The sequence below is a fragment of the Oscarella lobularis genome, chromosome 1, assembly GCF_947507565.1.
Source record: "Oscarella lobularis chromosome 1, ooOscLobu1.1, whole genome shotgun sequence".
NCBI classification, from domain to species: domain Eukaryota; kingdom Metazoa; phylum Porifera; class Homoscleromorpha; order Homosclerophorida; family Oscarellidae; genus Oscarella; species Oscarella lobularis.
In genome coordinates, this window is record NC_089175.1 from 5,690,197 (window position 1) to 5,706,679 (window position 16,483).

General features: G+C 44.9%; 3 protein-coding genes and 1 long non-coding RNA gene across 14 annotated transcripts; 1 reads left to right on the forward strand and 3 right to left on the reverse strand.

The window, feature by feature from the left end:
- Positions 1-3,774: 3,774 nt before the first annotated feature.
- Positions 3,775-4,273, reverse strand: LOC136195238 (otolin-1-like). Its single transcript, XM_065984533.1, has 4 exons — positions 4,102-4,273; positions 4,017-4,052; positions 3,915-3,968; positions 3,775-3,858 (listed from the first exon to the last, which is right to left on the reverse strand). The coding sequence occupies exons 1-4, from the start codon at positions 4,201-4,203 to the stop codon at positions 3,778-3,780; spliced, it is 273 nt and encodes a 90-aa protein (XP_065840605.1). The 5' UTR covers positions 4,204-4,273; the 3' UTR covers positions 3,775-3,777.
- A 1,147-nt stretch (positions 4,274-5,420) lies between these two features.
- On the reverse strand, positions 5,421-7,327 carry LOC136200212 (uncharacterized). Of its 2 annotated transcripts, none has more exons than XM_065990567.1 (13): positions 7,269-7,327; positions 6,986-7,204; positions 6,900-6,935; positions 6,797-6,850; positions 6,696-6,740; positions 6,569-6,649; positions 6,464-6,517; positions 6,356-6,409; positions 6,249-6,302; positions 6,138-6,200; positions 6,047-6,082; positions 5,897-5,990; positions 5,421-5,839 (listed from the first exon to the last, which is right to left on the reverse strand). In XM_065990567.1, the coding sequence occupies exons 2-13, from the start codon at positions 7,088-7,090 to the stop codon at positions 5,478-5,480; spliced, it is 1,038 nt and encodes a 345-aa protein (XP_065846639.1). In that variant the 5' UTR covers positions 7,091-7,204; positions 7,269-7,327; the 3' UTR covers positions 5,421-5,477. The 2 variants fall into 2 exon arrangements, with proteins under 2 accessions (XP_065846639.1, XP_065846646.1); XM_065990574.1 differs by having other exon boundaries at positions 7,303-7,325.
- A 1,680-nt stretch (positions 7,328-9,007) lies between these two features.
- LOC136200388 (uncharacterized) lies at positions 9,008-10,504 on the forward strand. Its single transcript, XR_010673373.1, has 4 exons — positions 9,008-9,163; positions 9,369-9,482; positions 9,534-9,867; positions 9,925-10,504. It is a non-coding gene; the product is annotated as an uncharacterized lncRNA (long non-coding RNA).
- Positions 10,505-10,899: 395 nt separating this feature from the next.
- LOC136200228 (compound eye opsin BCRH2-like) lies at positions 10,900-13,745 on the reverse strand. 10 transcript variants are annotated; one of them, XM_065990651.1, is made up of 8 exons: positions 13,442-13,745; positions 13,346-13,379; positions 12,786-13,299; positions 12,709-12,736; positions 12,608-12,661; positions 12,507-12,551; positions 12,338-12,460; positions 11,976-12,287 (listed from the first exon to the last, which is right to left on the reverse strand). In XM_065990651.1, exons 3-8 carry the CDS (start codon positions 12,884-12,886, stop codon positions 12,279-12,281), a joined length of 360 nt encoding a protein of 119 aa, XP_065846723.1. In that variant the 5' UTR covers positions 12,887-13,299; positions 13,346-13,379; positions 13,442-13,745; the 3' UTR covers positions 11,976-12,278. The 10 variants fall into 10 exon arrangements, with proteins under 10 accessions (XP_065846664.1, XP_065846685.1, XP_065846657.1 ...); XM_065990592.1 differs by having other exon boundaries at positions 10,900-12,287; positions 12,338-12,551; positions 12,608-12,736; positions 13,442-13,520; positions 13,576-13,745; XM_065990613.1 differs by having other exon boundaries at positions 10,900-12,287; positions 12,338-12,551; positions 12,608-12,736; positions 12,786-13,155; positions 13,205-13,299.
- Between the last annotated feature and the right edge of the window lie 2,738 nt (positions 13,746-16,483).

Here is a 16,483-nt window from a genome sequence, read left to right on the forward strand (position 1 = left end):
CTGCTCGTACTTTTTCACAATGCAATCCTCAACGAATGTTTTAGTAGCGTCGACGAGTCCGTCTCTGTTGTGCGGGTGAAGCCGGAACGCGTACGTTCGATTCCGAATCTGTTGACCGACGGCCAACCACGTTCGGCTATCCACAGTCGATTTCTCGTACGAGCATCCGCACTACAAGGCGATGGCTTTCAAAAGAGGCGCCGTCAGCGTCAAGCTCAGCTTCCGCGTCAGTTCCGCTTTGGACGAAACCAAGAAAGACAGCTCCGAGTATCCCGTTCCTACCCGGGTTTCCTCGACGCGCGGCTCTGAATCGCCCTTCGCGTCGTTGACGAGAACGGGACGCGCGACGACTTGCATGAGCCTTTTCGGTTCAGTGGCTTTGATGCCTCGACCGAGACCCCAGCACGCCAGTTGGCTTTCGCTGACATGAAGGGAAGGGTTTACTTTTTCGGGATGCACCAACTTTGACATGTCGACTTCAAATGCCAGTTGGATACTGTCAGAAGCCGATGCCTTTATATATAATCACTTTTTGCTGGTTAGACTACCTGTTTCAGGCAGACTATGCTTGCAGGCGTCGGCTGTTGCCAGTTGGATAATCTGTTGACTCGATTTCCGGCTTGTTCCTGTTTTATCCGCGGCCTAATCCAGGCCCTTTCCCGGGATGCGTGCTAGGCCAAAATATGCTTGGAAACCGTTGGTTCGGACATCTCGATGTCATAGAGCGTCATTTCAGCATATGATTTCAGGCATTGAATTGCTGCTTGTCTAAATGAGTCGTGAGAGTTTGGTGGACCGATTGAAGGATTTGAGAGCCGTCGCCCTGGCTAAAGAAGAGCCTTAGTTAGTCGCCGAGACTAAACAAGATCCTCAGTCAGTAGTGGCGTTCTGTGATTGCACCACATCAACCAGGGCAACAGCAACGGAAAAGACTCAGTGCCCGGATTAGCTGGAAAATAGGGGAAGGGTTCCTAAGTCCCGGACAAACTGCACCGACCGCAAACATCGTCGGTTTTTGTCCAGCAAGCTTGTTTCGACTTCCCTCTTTTTGGCCTCGCTAAACCGGCAGAGTCAGCGCTTTCGAATGCACCTACCCTTGACCGCGTGCGTTGCTCTGACGATTTTTAGGAGCCCTTCGAATTCGATTACAGGAAATCACGTGCGATCAACAAGGTCTCCTAAATACCGGACACGTAATATCTCCCGAAATAAGAGGCTACTAAATACAACCAAACACTTACATGGGGTAAAATTTATCGCTGAATCCATTGGTGCTAATGGTTCTTCTCTCAGACGCATTTTTACTGCTCAAAAGGGACTCAAAAGGCGAGGTCCTTCATCCTAGCAAAAACCTTTCCAACATCGCTGTTCTTGTTCAGAACAGTACCAGATCGTCCATAAATCTGTAAGAACCGTTCGCGAAGGTATTGGCGGTAAAACCATAGCTGGAATACCTCATTTTCGCATCCAACACGACTTTTGGCGAATCGTCATGAAAATCCTGAAACCGAGCTAAGCAAATATTACAGCAGAGCAATACGCCATGCGTCTACGCTTGTTTTCTAGACAATTTTGTGTTACTTTCAGATGATTTTGTCAAGGTTTGGTATGCAGGGTGCTTTGCTTCAGCAAGACGAGCCAGCACTGTTTTTTTTCGTCATTGCATACCAAACCTTGACAAAATCATCTGAAAGTAACTCAAAATTGTCAAGAAAACAAGCGTAGACGCATGGTGTATTGCTCTGCTGTAATATTTGCTTAGCTCGATTTCAGGATTTTAATGACGATTCGCAAAAAGTCGTTTTGGATGCGAAAATGAGGTATTCCAGCTATGGTTTTACCGCCAATACCTTCGCGAACAGTTCTTACAGATTTAGAGACGATCTGGTACTGTTCTGAACAAAAACAGCGATGTTGGAAAGGTTTTTGCTAGGATGAAGGACCTCGCCTTTTGAGTCCCTTTTGAGCAGTAAAAATGCGTCTGAGAGAAGAACCATTAGCACCAATGGATTCAGCGATAAATTTCACCCCAGGTAAGTGTTTGGTTGTATTTAGTAGCCTCTTATTTCGGGAGATATTACGTGTCCGGTATTTAGGAGACCTTGTTGATCGCACGTGATTTCCTGTAATCGAATTCGAAGGGCTCCTAAAAATCGTCAGAGCAACGCACGCGGTCAAGGGTAGGTGCATTCGAAAGCGCTGACTCTGCCGGTTTAGCGAGGCCAAAAAGAGGGAAGTCGAAACCAGCTTGCTGGACAAAAACCGACGATGTTTGCGGTCGGTGCAGTTTGTCCGGGACTTAGGAACCCTTCCCCTAGCGATCGCTCCGCAAGAACTTCTCACAACGCGAAGTCAGCGAGGAGCCTGGCGTAAAGGAATTGTATTGCGAACGTTAGAATTGTGGAGCACAAGCGTCGAAGCGTCGAAGATCAGTTTCTTTCAGGCCAACTGGTTTTGCACCGTGAAGGCAACATCGATGGGCGCCAAGATGACGACGACATTGTGTCAGAGAGTTTAAAATCGGCACATGCAACATTTTATTGAGACAGCAGCACGAAAAGAAGACAGAAGTCTGTTTTATGGGTGGAGTTTTAGTTTACTTTCCATGCGCCAAAACAAGAATAGTCGGGACCAAAAATGTATCGCCCATTTCCACCTCTCGCCCTTACAGACAATTGACTGCCCTTTCTCACGTTCCAAAGCATTCCAAGAGAGTAAGATTTCTGTCGACGAGTTTCATAATAATAGATTGAAAAGCCAACACGAACTGAATCAACAAAAATGGCAGGATGCAGATATGTTGATGATGATGATGACTCAGTGAACAAATTGAAGTAAATAAAATAGATTCCAGATTCAGGCACAGTGATGTAACCATTGCTATACGTCATTCCGCCTTGGAGAACGGATGGACGGGAACCTGACGTGCTAGTTGACCAGTGAGTAAATACCTGGTCTGACAGAAAAAGAGATATAATTGCCTTGAAATTTTAAAACGATTGTATTTGTTACCATGGGAATATGTGTGCCAGCTATTAGAACCACCAACAAGGTATGCAATAGGTTTCAATATTTTTCCAAGTAAAGACTTGAGATCTGTCACAATCTACATATCGATGAGCTAGAAGGAGCCACATGTCCTGTCAGTGCATATATTACCTGTTCTTTCAACCTCTTCAGAATATCTTCATCTATCTAGATAATTGAGTAACTGTAGAAGATCAAGAAGAGTTCATTTAAAGTCGTTTACGTCAGGTCCTGGTATTCCTTGAAGTCCCTGCTCTCCTTTGTGACCAGTTAATCCTCGCTCTCCCTATTTAATTATTTTAAACAATGTCTATAATCTTATTCTTAAACGCGCCTGGCCTCCTTTAGGTCCTTCTGGTCCTGCTTGTCCTGTGTGACCAGGTGGACCCTACATTTAGATAGCAATGTAAGTGCAAAGCGGGCGTTTCACGTTTTACAGGAATTCCGTCAATGCCTCCTCTTCCTCTTGGTCCTGTTGGTCCTATTTCTCCCTAATTCAGTAATTATTCATAGCGTATTTATGAAAAATGCGAACAGTCATGTACTTTGATTCCCTGTATTCCTTTCTGTCCTTTTGGGCCTTGTATGCCTGTTTCACCCTGAAATTAAGTTTAATCTACCTGAAAATATGATAAAACACAGCAAGATACTTGTATTCCAGTATTTCCACGAGGTCCCTGTGGTCCAGTTGCACCTTGTTTACCTTGAGAACCAGGAGGTCCAACAACACCAGCGAGACCCTACTCAAATTTAACGCCGATGGTAGGGTAAAGAAGCGTATGCAACCTGTTTCCCAGGAAGGCCTTGCGATCCTTTAGCACCTTGATCACCCTATGAAATAATGTGTAGTGTGTAATGTTCATTTATGAAAGAGCACTTGTACATACTTTGTCTCCGTTTCTACCTGCGTCTCCTTGCGTTCCTTTGTCTCCTTTATGACCCTAGACGCAGGTGTTCAGAATTGAGAGAAGAGAGGTTCATCTATGTACTCTAATGCCTGGCGATCCCGTGTGACCAGCAAGTCCCTGGTACGATATATTAGACAAGTTGTCATCATTGGTCCCGAAAGTGTACTCTGTCTCCTTTCTGGAGAGGACAGTTAGAACTGATTTCCTCGTTTTGACATGAGAGCGGAACGAGGCAAAGAAAGATCAAGACGATTGAGCTCCAGTACATTATTCCTTCGATTACTCCTTCAATGTTTCAACTGACTTTGAGTAGAGGTGCAGAGCTCATTTATAGCGGTGTGCATGGCGTCATTGTTTGTTTTTAGATCCTTTTATGGTATTCTGAGCGAAACAATGTAGATCAACAAGGCAACATGAATGATACCAATTTAGGTAAAGCCCGTACAACGCGTAGGAGCTCTCGACGATGTTTATTTCACCGTATATGGTCGCATGTGTTCGCAGAGAGTGGTGAACGGTGTCCTCGTCCATTTCAAATGCTCAGAACAAGCTCACGTGCATTCACGTGTGCAGAAGAGTGTGCACTAAGTAAACTAGATGCCGAAAATCAGACTGCAACAGAATTAAAGGCAAAGAGAAGTAGATGTACACCAAGCCAAGTGAAAGCACATCTACAAACGCGTTATTCAATCGTCGTGCTTGCCCAGGCTCGCAGCAGCTCAGATCCAAACGTCAATGGAAAAGGAAGAATCGTGCGCACAATCTTGGACGAACGAAGGACAAAGGGTCGCAGAGTTTGCAGTTTCCGAAACGAAACCTAGGCGACTAACGAGGTAATGATATTCCCCACAGAATTATAAACAATGAGAATAGCACACTGTGTTTCAAACGTTCTCTATTTTGATCAGGTGCTGTTGAAGCATTTCATTTTTGAATGCGTTCTGCTTTCGAGGGTCTCTCAGCTCATCTAGAGACCCACGTTTGCCGCGTTACTCCAGGCCCTTTCTGGGATGCGTGCTAGGTCAAACTATGCTTGGTAACTGTCGGTTCTGACATCTCGATGTCATAGAGCGTCATTTCACGCATTGAATTGCTGCTTGTCTAAAGGATGAGTTCGTGAGAGTCTTGAGAGCCGTCGCCCTGGCTAAAGAAGATCCTTAGTTAGTCGCCGAGACTAAACAAGAGCCTCAGTAGTAGTGGCGTTCCATAGCGTTCTGTTATTACACCACAGCAACAGAACGGAAAAAGATCCAGTTCCCAGCTGGAAAATTAATGGCGATCGCTCCGCAAGAACTTCTCAACGCGAAGTCAGCGAGGAGCCCGGCGTAATGGAACTGTATTGCGAACGTCAGAATTGCGGAGCACAAGCGTCGAAGCGTCGAATTAAGACCAGTTTCTATCAGGCCAACTGGTTTTGCACCGCGAAGGCAACATCAATGGGCGCCAAGATGACGACGACATTGTGTCAGAGAGTTTAAGATCGGCATTTTATTGAGACACCAGCACGAAAAGAAGACAAAAGTCTGTTTTATGGGTGGAGTTTTAGTTTACTTTCCATGCGCCAAAACAAGAATTGTAAGGACTAAAGGAGTGTCGCCCATATCCACCTTGCGCCCTTACAGACAATTGACTGCCCTTTCTCACGTTCCAAAGCATTCCAAGATAGTGAGATTTGTCGTAAGTATTTTCATAATAATAGATCGAAAGGCCAATACGAACTGAATCAACAAAAATGGCAGGATTCTGATATATTGATGCTGATGCACCAGTGTACAAATTGAAGTAAATAAAATAGATTCCGGATTCAGGCACGGTGATGTAACCATTGCTATACGTCATTCCGCCTTGGAGAACAGATGGATAGGAACCTGATGTGCTAGTTGACCAGTGAGTAATTACCTGGCCTGATACAAAAAGGGACCATAATTGCTTTTAAATTTTGAAAAGATTGTTTTAGCTACCCGGAGAGTAGGATTTCCAGCTATAAACGCCACCAACAAGGTATGCAATGGGTTTCAATATTGTACTAAGTGAAGACTTGAGATCTGTCACAATCTACATATTGATGAGCTCGAAGGAGCCACAACATGTCCTGTCAGTGTATACATTACCTGTTCTTTCAACCGTTTCAGAATATCTTCATCTATCTAGATAATTGAGTAAATGTAGAAGATCAAGAAGAGTTCATTTAAAGCCGTTTACGTCAGGTCCTGCTATTCCTTGAAGTCCCTGCTCTCCTTTGTGACCAGCTAATCCTCGCTCTCCCTATTTAATTATTTTAAACAATGTCTATAATCTTATTCTGAAACGCGCCTTGTCTCCTTTAGGTCCTTCTGGTCCTGTTTGTCCTGTGTGACCAGGTGGACCCTACATTTAGATGGCAATGTAAGTGCAAAGCGGCCGGGCGTTTGACGTTTTACAGGAATTCCGTCAATACCTCCTCTTCCTCTTGGTCCTGTTGGTCCTATTTCTCCCTAATTCAGTAATTATTCATAGCGTATAAAGGAAAAAGGCGAACAGTTATGTACTTTGATTCCCTGTATTCCTTTCTGTCCTTTTGGGCCCTGTATGCCTGTTTCGCCCTGAAATTAAGTTTAATCTACCTGAAAATATGATACAACACAACAAGATACTTGTATTCCAGTATTTCCACGAGGTCCCTGGGGTCCAGTTGCACCTTGAGAACCAGGAGGTCCAACAACACCAGCGGGACCCTACTCAAATTTAACGCCGATGGTAGGGTAAAGAAGCGTATGCAACCTGTTTCCCAGGAACGCCTTGCGATCCTTTAGCACCTTGATCACCCTATGAAATAAGGCGTAGTGTATAATATTCATTTATGAAAGAGCACTTGCACATACTTTGTCTCCGTTTCTACCTGCGTCTCCTTGCGTTCCTTTGTCTCCTTTATGACCCTAGACGCAGGTGTTTCAGAATCGAGAGAAGAGATGTACATGTATGTACTCTAATGCCTTGCGATCCCGAGTGACCCGGAAGTCCCTAGTACGATATATTAATACAAGTTGTCATCATTGGTCCTGAAAGTGTACTCTGTCTCCTTTCTGGAGAAGGCAGTTAGTACTACTGCTTTCATCGTTTTGACACGACAGCGGAACGAGGCAAAGAAAGATCAAGACGATTGAGCTCCAGTACATTATTCCTTCGGTTACTCCTTCAATGTTTCAACTGACTTTGAGTAGAGGTGCAGAGCTCATTTATAGCGGTGTGCATGACGTCATTGTCTATGTTTTAGATCCTTTTATGGTATTCTGAGCGAAACAATGAAGATCAACAAGGCAACATGAATAATACCAAATTAGGTAAAGCTCGTACAACATGTAGGCGCTCCCGACGATGTTTACTTCACCGTATATGGTCGCATGTGTTCGCAGAGAGTGGCGAACGACTCGGATATCATCGTCCATTTCCTCAGAACAAGCTCACGTGCACTCACGTGTGCAGAAGGTACAGTGTACGTGTGTACAAAGCGGAATGATCGCAGCGAAATCAAGAGCGAAAAGATGCAAACAAATCTATGTGATGGGCCTCGCATTCCCGCCATTCTTCTTTCTTCATACCCGTTCGCAAGCTTCGGAATGATCGATGCTATGTTCAATTATTTATTATTTTAATTGAGCGTCACTTTTTCGCACATAATTTAGACATCAGTCTACTTCATAAAATATAATATAGGCATGTATATAGAGAAGTAGTCGACCACGTAGTACACATCAAAGCGAACTATTCACATGCAATTCACAGAAACACAGAAAAAACACTGACTGACGACATAGGGGTCAAGTATACTGCCATGATCAGTTTCTCACTTATACATCGTGCCATTTGCGACAGCAAAAGAAGCGAACGCGTAAGCGTCCTAACCCAGAAACAGTATAACACCGAATTTACGAGAAATTTCAGCGTAAAAAGCAAACTGGCAGCTACAAACGCATCTGACCCTATTCGTCGAAAGCTGCGGACTAACACTATGATGATGTAAGGGGCAGGAAATATTGCGTTGAAGCAGACGATAGAGATGACATACCAGAGGTCTTTGGATTTGTAAATAGATGATGTTGATTGCCCTGTTTCCGCGCCACTAGACGAAAGGGCATTCAGTCGTCGTCGTTCGACGGCATTTTGAATGACTAATCTCAGAGTTTTGACCAGATACTAAATAGCGATTGCCAATGGAAGCCAATAAGATACACCGATGTAGACAAGCACAAACGATAGATAGTTGGCCGTGTTAGAGTTGTCTCGCGTGCAAACCGTGACAATGTAGCCATCGTCGAGCGCTACGTATTTGAATAGGTACTTGGCCCAGGTGAAAAGAGGCGGCGCGGCAACGACGAATCCCATTAGACACGCGATGGCACTTGTGACGGCCGCTTTTCGAGTTGTGACGCCAGAGGATTGCTGATGGTCGAGTGTCGACTTCGCGAAATGAGAACGGTTCCCCACATTGACCAGCAGAATTGCCAGTGCCATAGGAAGAGAACGGTCTGGCAAGCGGGTGTTGCTGTTTTGTCGCCGTAGTCGTACTCATAGAGTGCCCCTATAAATAGCTACAATCCGACGATGGCACGAAGGACGTCAGAAATAATCATGTTGACAATGTAGATATTTTGGCCCGCGCGCAGAACGCGAGAGCAATTGCGCAAAGAAGAAGTTGAATACATGCTGGAATGACGAGGGCCACTTGCGTATAGCTGGCACTGTCGAGTAGAAAAATCGGTTCCGTTGAGTTGGATTGGTTGTGAGTTGAATTGATTGTTCCAAGACAGGATCCACTCATGATGTTGAAGTCAGAATATCGTCTGACCCTGACGACTGTTTTGCTACTTAGTTATGTGTAGTACACTCTAAGGCTGCGGCTACATCATAATCTAATTACACGTATAAACCAATCATTTGATTTTGCTTTCGGCTTATAATAGCTTTTTCGCGCAGTCGCTGTCGACCCACAATAGCACTTGCATTCCATGCATCCAGATCTCAACTGTAGAGATAAGTAGAGATTTTTCCCTCGAGCGTACGGGACCTAAAAATATTTCAGTTGCTGTATACCACCGTAGATGCTATATCTTTGGTACGACGCACGAATCTCGGATGCCTCGAGTGCATGAGCAGACCATTAGCTAACTAGAATCTTTCGAAAACCATGGGGAAAGGACCTACTTCAGAATTTACATATGGAATGGAGGAAGCGACCGCGACGAAGTTCCGTAAGACTCCGCATCTCATTTTGCATCAAGGTGGCATGCAAACTTTGCATTTCGGTGTCCCAACCGCTTTCTGATAACATCGTGACGGGGACGGGGGGCCCCCCTTTCTATAGTTTCCTTCATCGCTCTCTCGCTCTTGACCCCGAAGCGAGCACCGTCACAATTTTTTGCGTCAAAGATAACGAATTGTATCCATCCTTTCTAGGGCACGAGGGTAAATCGTGGAATGAAAGTCACGTGGTTAAATATATAACCCCGCGAACGAGATTTAATTATTTGGGATGGAGCGTCTCCCTAACGTTCACTTCCGCCCAGAGTGGTAGGTGTATATACAGTATCACATAGCGCATTAGGAATACCGTTGTTTCAGAAGACGTGTATGAAAACATGTGCGTCGGGGATCCACGCTTGTCAATTTCCTCCATTCTGAAGAGACTACAGCACAGTTTGCGCGGAAAATTTTCTTCATTGCGTCATGTCTCGATGAGAGTTGGTTTGCGGCCAAAGCCCATTGCGCATGCGTTCGTCGATGATTTGAAAAAAAGCCCCAAAGCAATCGCTCTAAATGGACATCTTGTTCGTCGTCTCGAAACGCGTGACGCCTCCTTTCCTTTGCATACTCCTTTGCATTTGTGCATCACGTCCTGTTTCGCCACAGAACGATACTCGTCATCGATGTCCTGGCGATCCACTGTTATTCCATGGTACGTGGCTCTGTTTTGCTCATTGATTCCGTGTGTACCTATGACTGTTGGTTGTAGATATCGACGATTCGAACAAGGACGATAGGATACTTGACGTTCTGAATAAAGAGAGCGTCTTACTTCGAACGTCGGTTATTATCCCGGACCCTCAGTCTGACTGCAGCAGTGTCTCGGCTCGCCTGTACAAGGGTGTGGACGACGTCTTCAGAGACTCAGAATGCTCCTCTAGTGTAACAGGGACTACAATGAACGACTGCACGATCTCGGTGTCATGTCGTGTGGGCGTGGCCCATCTTCAAAATGGGTGAAGCTCCACATTTGGGTTTTGGGCTTTATGAAAGGAAGGCGAACGGGAACGGGAAACTCCACATCAGTGTACAAATTGAAGTAAATAAAATAGATTCCAAATTCAGGCATGGTGATGTAACCATTGCTATGCGTCATTCCGCCTTGGAGAACGGGTGGATAACCTGTTCTTTCAACCGCTTCAGAATATCTTCATCTATCTGGATAATTGAGTAACTGTAGAAGATCAAGAAGACTTCATTTAAAGTCGTTTACGTCAGGTCCTGGTATTCCTTGAAGTCCCTGCTCTCCTTTGTGACCATTTAGTCCTCGCTCTCCCTATTTAGTTGTTTTAGACATGCAATGTCTATAATCTTATTCTGAAACGCGCCTTGTCTCTTTTAGGTCCTTCTGGTCCTGCTTGTCCTGTGTGACCAGGTGGACCCTACATTTACATGGCAATGTAAGTGTAAAGCGACCGGGCGTTTGACGTTTTAGCGGAATAATTCCGGTAAAACGTCAAACGCCCGGCCGCTTTACACTCAATTCCGTCAGTGTCTCCTCTTCCTCTTGGTCCTGTAGGTCCTATTTCTCCTTAATTCATTAATTATTCATAGCGTATAAACGAAAAAGGCGAACAGTTATGTACTTTGATTCCTTGTATTCCTTTCTGTATGCCTGTTTCACCCTGAAATTAAGTTTAATTTACCTGAAATATGATACAAAAAACAATATACTTGTATTCCAGTATTTCCACGAGGTCCCTGTGGTCCAGTTGCACCTTGTGTTACCTTGAGAATTCGGAATGCTCGATGCTACGCTCAATTATTTATTTTTTATTGAGCGTCACTCATAATTTAGGTAGATTTCATTGACATCACTCTACTTCATAAAATATAACATAGGCCTGTATATAGAGAAATAGTCGACATGTAGTGCACATCAAAGCGAACCATTCACATGCAATTCACAGAAAAAACACTGTCTGACGATACATGTATAGGGGTCTCTGCACAAGTATACTGCCTTGATCAGTTTCTCACTGATACATCGCGCAGTTTGCGACAGCAAAAGACGTCCCGAAGCGAACGCGTAAGCGTCCTAACCCAGAAACAGTAGAGCACCGAATTTACGACAAAGTTCAGCGTAAAAATGAAACCGGCAGCTGTATAAGCACCTGGATCTACTGGTCGAAAGCTGCGGACTAACATTACGATGATGAAAGGGGCAGGAAATATTGTGTTGGAGCCGACAATAGAGATGACATACCAGAGGGCTTTGGATTTGTAAATAGATGAAGTTGATTGCTCCGCTTCCGCGCCACTAGACGAAAGGGCATTCAGTCTTCGTCGTTCCACGGCATTTTGAATGACTAATCTCAGAGTTTTGACCAGATAATAAATAACGATTGCCAATGGAAGCCAATAAGATACGCCGAAGTGGGCAAGCACAAACGATAGATAGTTGGCCGTGTTAGAGAGGTCTAGCGTGCAAAACGCGACGAAATGGCCATCGTGGAGTAGTACGTATTGGATTACGTACTTGGCCCAGGTGAAGAGAGGCGGCACGGCAACGACGAATCCCATTAGACACGTGATGGCACTTGTGACGACAGCTTTTCGAGTTGTGACGCCAGCTGCAAGGGGATTGCTGATGGTGGAGTGTCGACTTTGCGAAATGAGAACGGTTCCCCACATAGACCAGAAGAATTGCCAGTACCATAGGAATAGAAGGGTCTGGCAGGCGGGCAACGCTGTTTTGTCGCCGTAGTCGTACTCATACAGTGCTTCTATGAAAAGCCACAATCCGACGATGGCACGAAGGACGTCAGAAATGATCATGTTGACAATGTAAATATTTTGGCCCGAGCGCAGAACGCGCACGCGAGCAATAGCTACGAGAGCAATTGCGCAAAGAAGAAGTTGAATACATGCTGGAATGACGAGGGACAATCGCGTATAGGTTACACCGTTCACTAGCAAAACCAGTTTCGTTGAGTTGGATTGGTTGGGAGTTGAATTGATTGTTCCAAGACCAGATCCACTCATGATGATGTTCAGAATCGTCTGACCCTGACGACTGCTTTGCTGCTTACTTATGTAGTGCACTCTCAGGCTGCGACTACGTCACACGATCTAATTACATGTATAAACCAATCATTTAATTAAGGTGGTAATATCCCTACCTCGCAACTGTTACTAAGAGAAAGCAGGGCCCTGAAGAGAAAGCGTTGCTGTTTTTCCACGAGGTCCCTGTGGTCCAGTTGTTTACCTTGAGAACCAGGAGGTCCAACAACACCAGCGGGACCCTACTCAAATTTATCGCCGATGGTAGGGTAAAGAAGCGTATGCAACCTGTTTCCCAGGAAGGCCTTGCGATCCTTTAGCACCTTGATCACCCTATGAAATAATGTGTAGTGTGTAATGTTCATTTATGAAAGAGCACTTGTACATACTTTGTCTCCGTTTCTACCTGCGCCTCCTTGCGTTCCTTTGTCTCCTTTATGACCCTAGACGCAGGTGTTTCAGAATTGAGAGAAGAGAGGTACATGTATGCCTGGCGATCCCGGGTGACCAGCAAGTCCCTGGTACGATATATTAGACAAGTTGTCATCATTGGTCTCGAAAGTGTACTCTGTCTCCTTTCTGGAGAGGACAGTTAGAACTGCTTTCCTCGTTTTGACATGAGGCGGAACGAGGCAAAGAACGATCAAGACGATGGAGCTCCAGTGCATTATTCCTTCGATTACTCCTTCAATATTTCAACTGACTTCGAGTAGAGGTGCACAGCACATTTATAGCGGTGTGCATGACGTCATTGCCTGTGTTGTAGATCCTTTTATGGTAATCTTAGTGAGACAATGAAGATCAACAAGGCAACGTGAATGATACCAAATAAGGTAAGGTTCGTACAACACGTAGGCGCTTCCGACGTTGTTTATTTCACCGTATATGGTCGCATTTGTTTGTAGAGAGTGGCGCGAACGATGTCATCGTCCATTTCCTAAGAACGATCTCACGTGCATTCACGTGTGCAGAAGAGTGTGTACTACGTAAGAATGCCACCAAAGTAGAGGCTGAATTTCAGACTGCAACAGAATCAAGAGCAAAGAGAAGTAGATGTAGATCAAGCTTAGTGAAGGCGCATCTACAAACACGTTATTCAATCGTCTGTTGCAAGCGTAGCAGCGTACCTGATTGATTGACACAGACAGGCTTTTTGATATCCTAAAAAAAGCAGGCGTCTACTCAATGAAATATCGGTCACTACTAGTCAACGATTTCTGCACCCTGTCATCCATGATGATGAAGTCAATGATCAATACTGTACATGATTCCTTTTCTTTGCCATTCGTCTCTCAATCCGATCTAAGAGTGAGCGTCATTCATTCGTTTGTTCGTTTGATGTAGTGGGCTTCCTGACAGCTCGCCTCGATCGAGGCTTTCCTTCTTTCCATTCGAGTCGCTTTTCGTCGTTTCTTTGCTTCCATCCATCGTTCCTGCTTTCTCAATCGCTTTCTTTCATTTGTAGACACTGGCCCCGTAGGAATGGAACGAGTGTCTTCGCCCGTGGGGGAAAATTTGACGACTATTTGGCACAGTGTTTAGAACTTTTACCGTGCGTTATCCGACAGACAGACAGACAGACAGACAGACACACACTTTGAGATTTTGCCCGATCACGTTTGAGAGCCCCTCCCACCCTCTCCCACCCCTCCCACCAGGGCGCGGGCGGGCTTCGCCCGCGCACGCCCTGGTGTTCGGGGACCATAGATGTCGACAAGGCGAGAGGCGAAATGTCCCGAGATCGTCGTCCGTTGCCACGTCGATCGAACGAAGAAGTACATCGACGCAACACCCTATCTATAAACTCGCAGAAGTTCACGGCAATCGTCGGACCGAACGGGTCAATGCGGTCTGGGGTCAATGTCATCCGACCACGCACCGAGGCACTTCGCCGTACTCCATTCTTTCGGGCAATCATAAGAGGGAGTAATGATCCGGCGATCTTTAAATTGGGCCTGAAGAACTATTTCAATCAACACTATGTGTACTGATTTAGAGGTTATATAGTTATAGATATAATTATTGTTATTTTTTCTTTTTCCTCCTTTTACTGTCATTCCCCTGTATACGGTTTCCTGGAAGATCGGCCCATGTGCTGAAGGATTTCCGTATTAAAATAAAACTGTGAACTGAACTGAACTGAACTGAACTGAACTGATTCTCAAAGTCGCCGAAAGATAGCGAAATACCTTTGGATCTTGGCAAATCGACGATGCAGGCCTCCAAAAAGCCACGGAGGAAAAGCCGAAATAGAAAGAAGCAATCACAAAAGCGTGGAATCCTCGAAAGGGGCCTCACCACCCCTCGAACGCCAGCCCCGACGTATCGAACGCACCTAAACGATCCAAAGCGAGTGGCATTCACTCAGGAAGCAACGAAAGTGGCATAGAGCGTTTGCAAGGGGCTCGAGGAAGGCCAGTTCTCCTACATCGACGAAAACTCTACGCGAGACGCGAAGCGAAGAAGCGATCGCTCCATTCGAAAACGATCCAGACCTGTTTGAGACGTATCATTGAGGATTCCAAGCCCATGTGACCAATAGAAAACGTCGTAGACGTGTAGGAGACATGAGAAAAATGTACACGTAGAAATTTTGAAATTTGATTAGAAAGCCACAGAAGGATCGCTCTTTTAGGAGGACGAGTCTTTCGCTGATTTTAGATGCGGAGAGGCTCTGTGCTTCTGTCGGTGCACTCTTTTGATCTCTCGACCCTTTAGTCGGCGAACGTGAGATCATAGAAGTAAAGGGCGATACGTGAGAGTCTAGGGACTTGAGAGCTGTCGCCCTCGCTAAAATAGTCTCTATATACGGCTCTGGTAGTGACATCAACCAGGGCAACAGCATCTAATCATCAGCATCGGAAAAAGATTCAGTGAATCAACATAAATGGCAGGAAAGTGTTCGCGCCGTGATGGTGATACATCAGTGTACAAATTAAAGTAAATAAAATAGATTCCGGATTCAGGCACGGTGATGTAACCATTGCTATACGTCATTCCGCCTTGGATAGGAACCTGATGTGCTGGCCTGACAGAAAGAATTGCTTTTAACTTTTGAAAAGATTGTATTTGTTACCATGAAAATATGTTTGCCAGGTACTAGAACCACCAACAAGGTATGCAATGGGTTTCAATATTGTACCAAGTGAAGACTTTAGATCTGTACATATCGATGAGCTAGAAGGAGCCACACGTTCTTGTCAAGTGCATACATTACCTGTTCTTTCAACTGCTTCAGAATATCTTCATCTATCTGGATAATTGAGTAACTAACTGTAGAAGATCAGGAAGACTTCATTTAAAGTCGTTTACGTCAGGTCCTGGTATTACTTGAAGTCCCTGCTGCTCCTTTGTAACCAGTTAATCCTCGCTCTCCCTATTTAGTTGTTTTAGACGATGTCTATAATCTTATTCTGAAACTAGGTCCTTCTGGTCCTGCTTGTCCTGTGTGACCAGGTGGACCCTACATTTACATGGCAATGTAAGTGTAAAGCGGCCGGGCGTTTGACGTTTTACCGGAATTATTCCGGTAAAACGTCAAACGCCCGGCCGCTTTACACTTAATTCCGTCAGTGCCTCTCTTGGTCCTGTGGGTCCTATTTCTCCCTAATTCATTAATTATTCATAGCGTATAAACGAAAAAGGCGAACAGTTATGTACCCTGTATTCCTATCTGTATGCCTGTTTCACCATGAAATTAAGTTTAATTTACCTGAAAATATGATACAAAAAAAACAATATACTTGTATTCCAGTATTCCACGCGGTCCCTGTGGTTCGGTTGCACCTTGTGTTACCTTGAGAATTCGGAATGATCGATGCTACGTTCAATTATTTATTATTTTTATTGAGCGTCACTCATAATTTAGGTAGATTTCATTGACATCAGTCTACTTCATAAAATATAACATATGCCTGTATATAGAGAAATAGTCGACACGTAGTACACATCAAAGCGAATCATTCACATGCAATTCACAGAAAAAACACTGTCTGACGATACATGTATAGAGGTCTCTGCGCAAGTATACTGCCTTGATCACTTTCTCACTGATACATCACGCAGTTTGCGACAGCAAAAGACGTCCCGAAGCGAACGCGTAAGCGTCCTAACCCAGAAACAGTAGAGCACCGAATTTACGAGAAAGTTCAGCGTAAAAATCAAAGCGGCAGCTACAAAAGCAGCTGACCCTACTCGTCGAAAGCTGCGGACAAACATTATGATGATGTAAGGGGCAGGAAGTATTGCGTTGGAGAAAACAATAG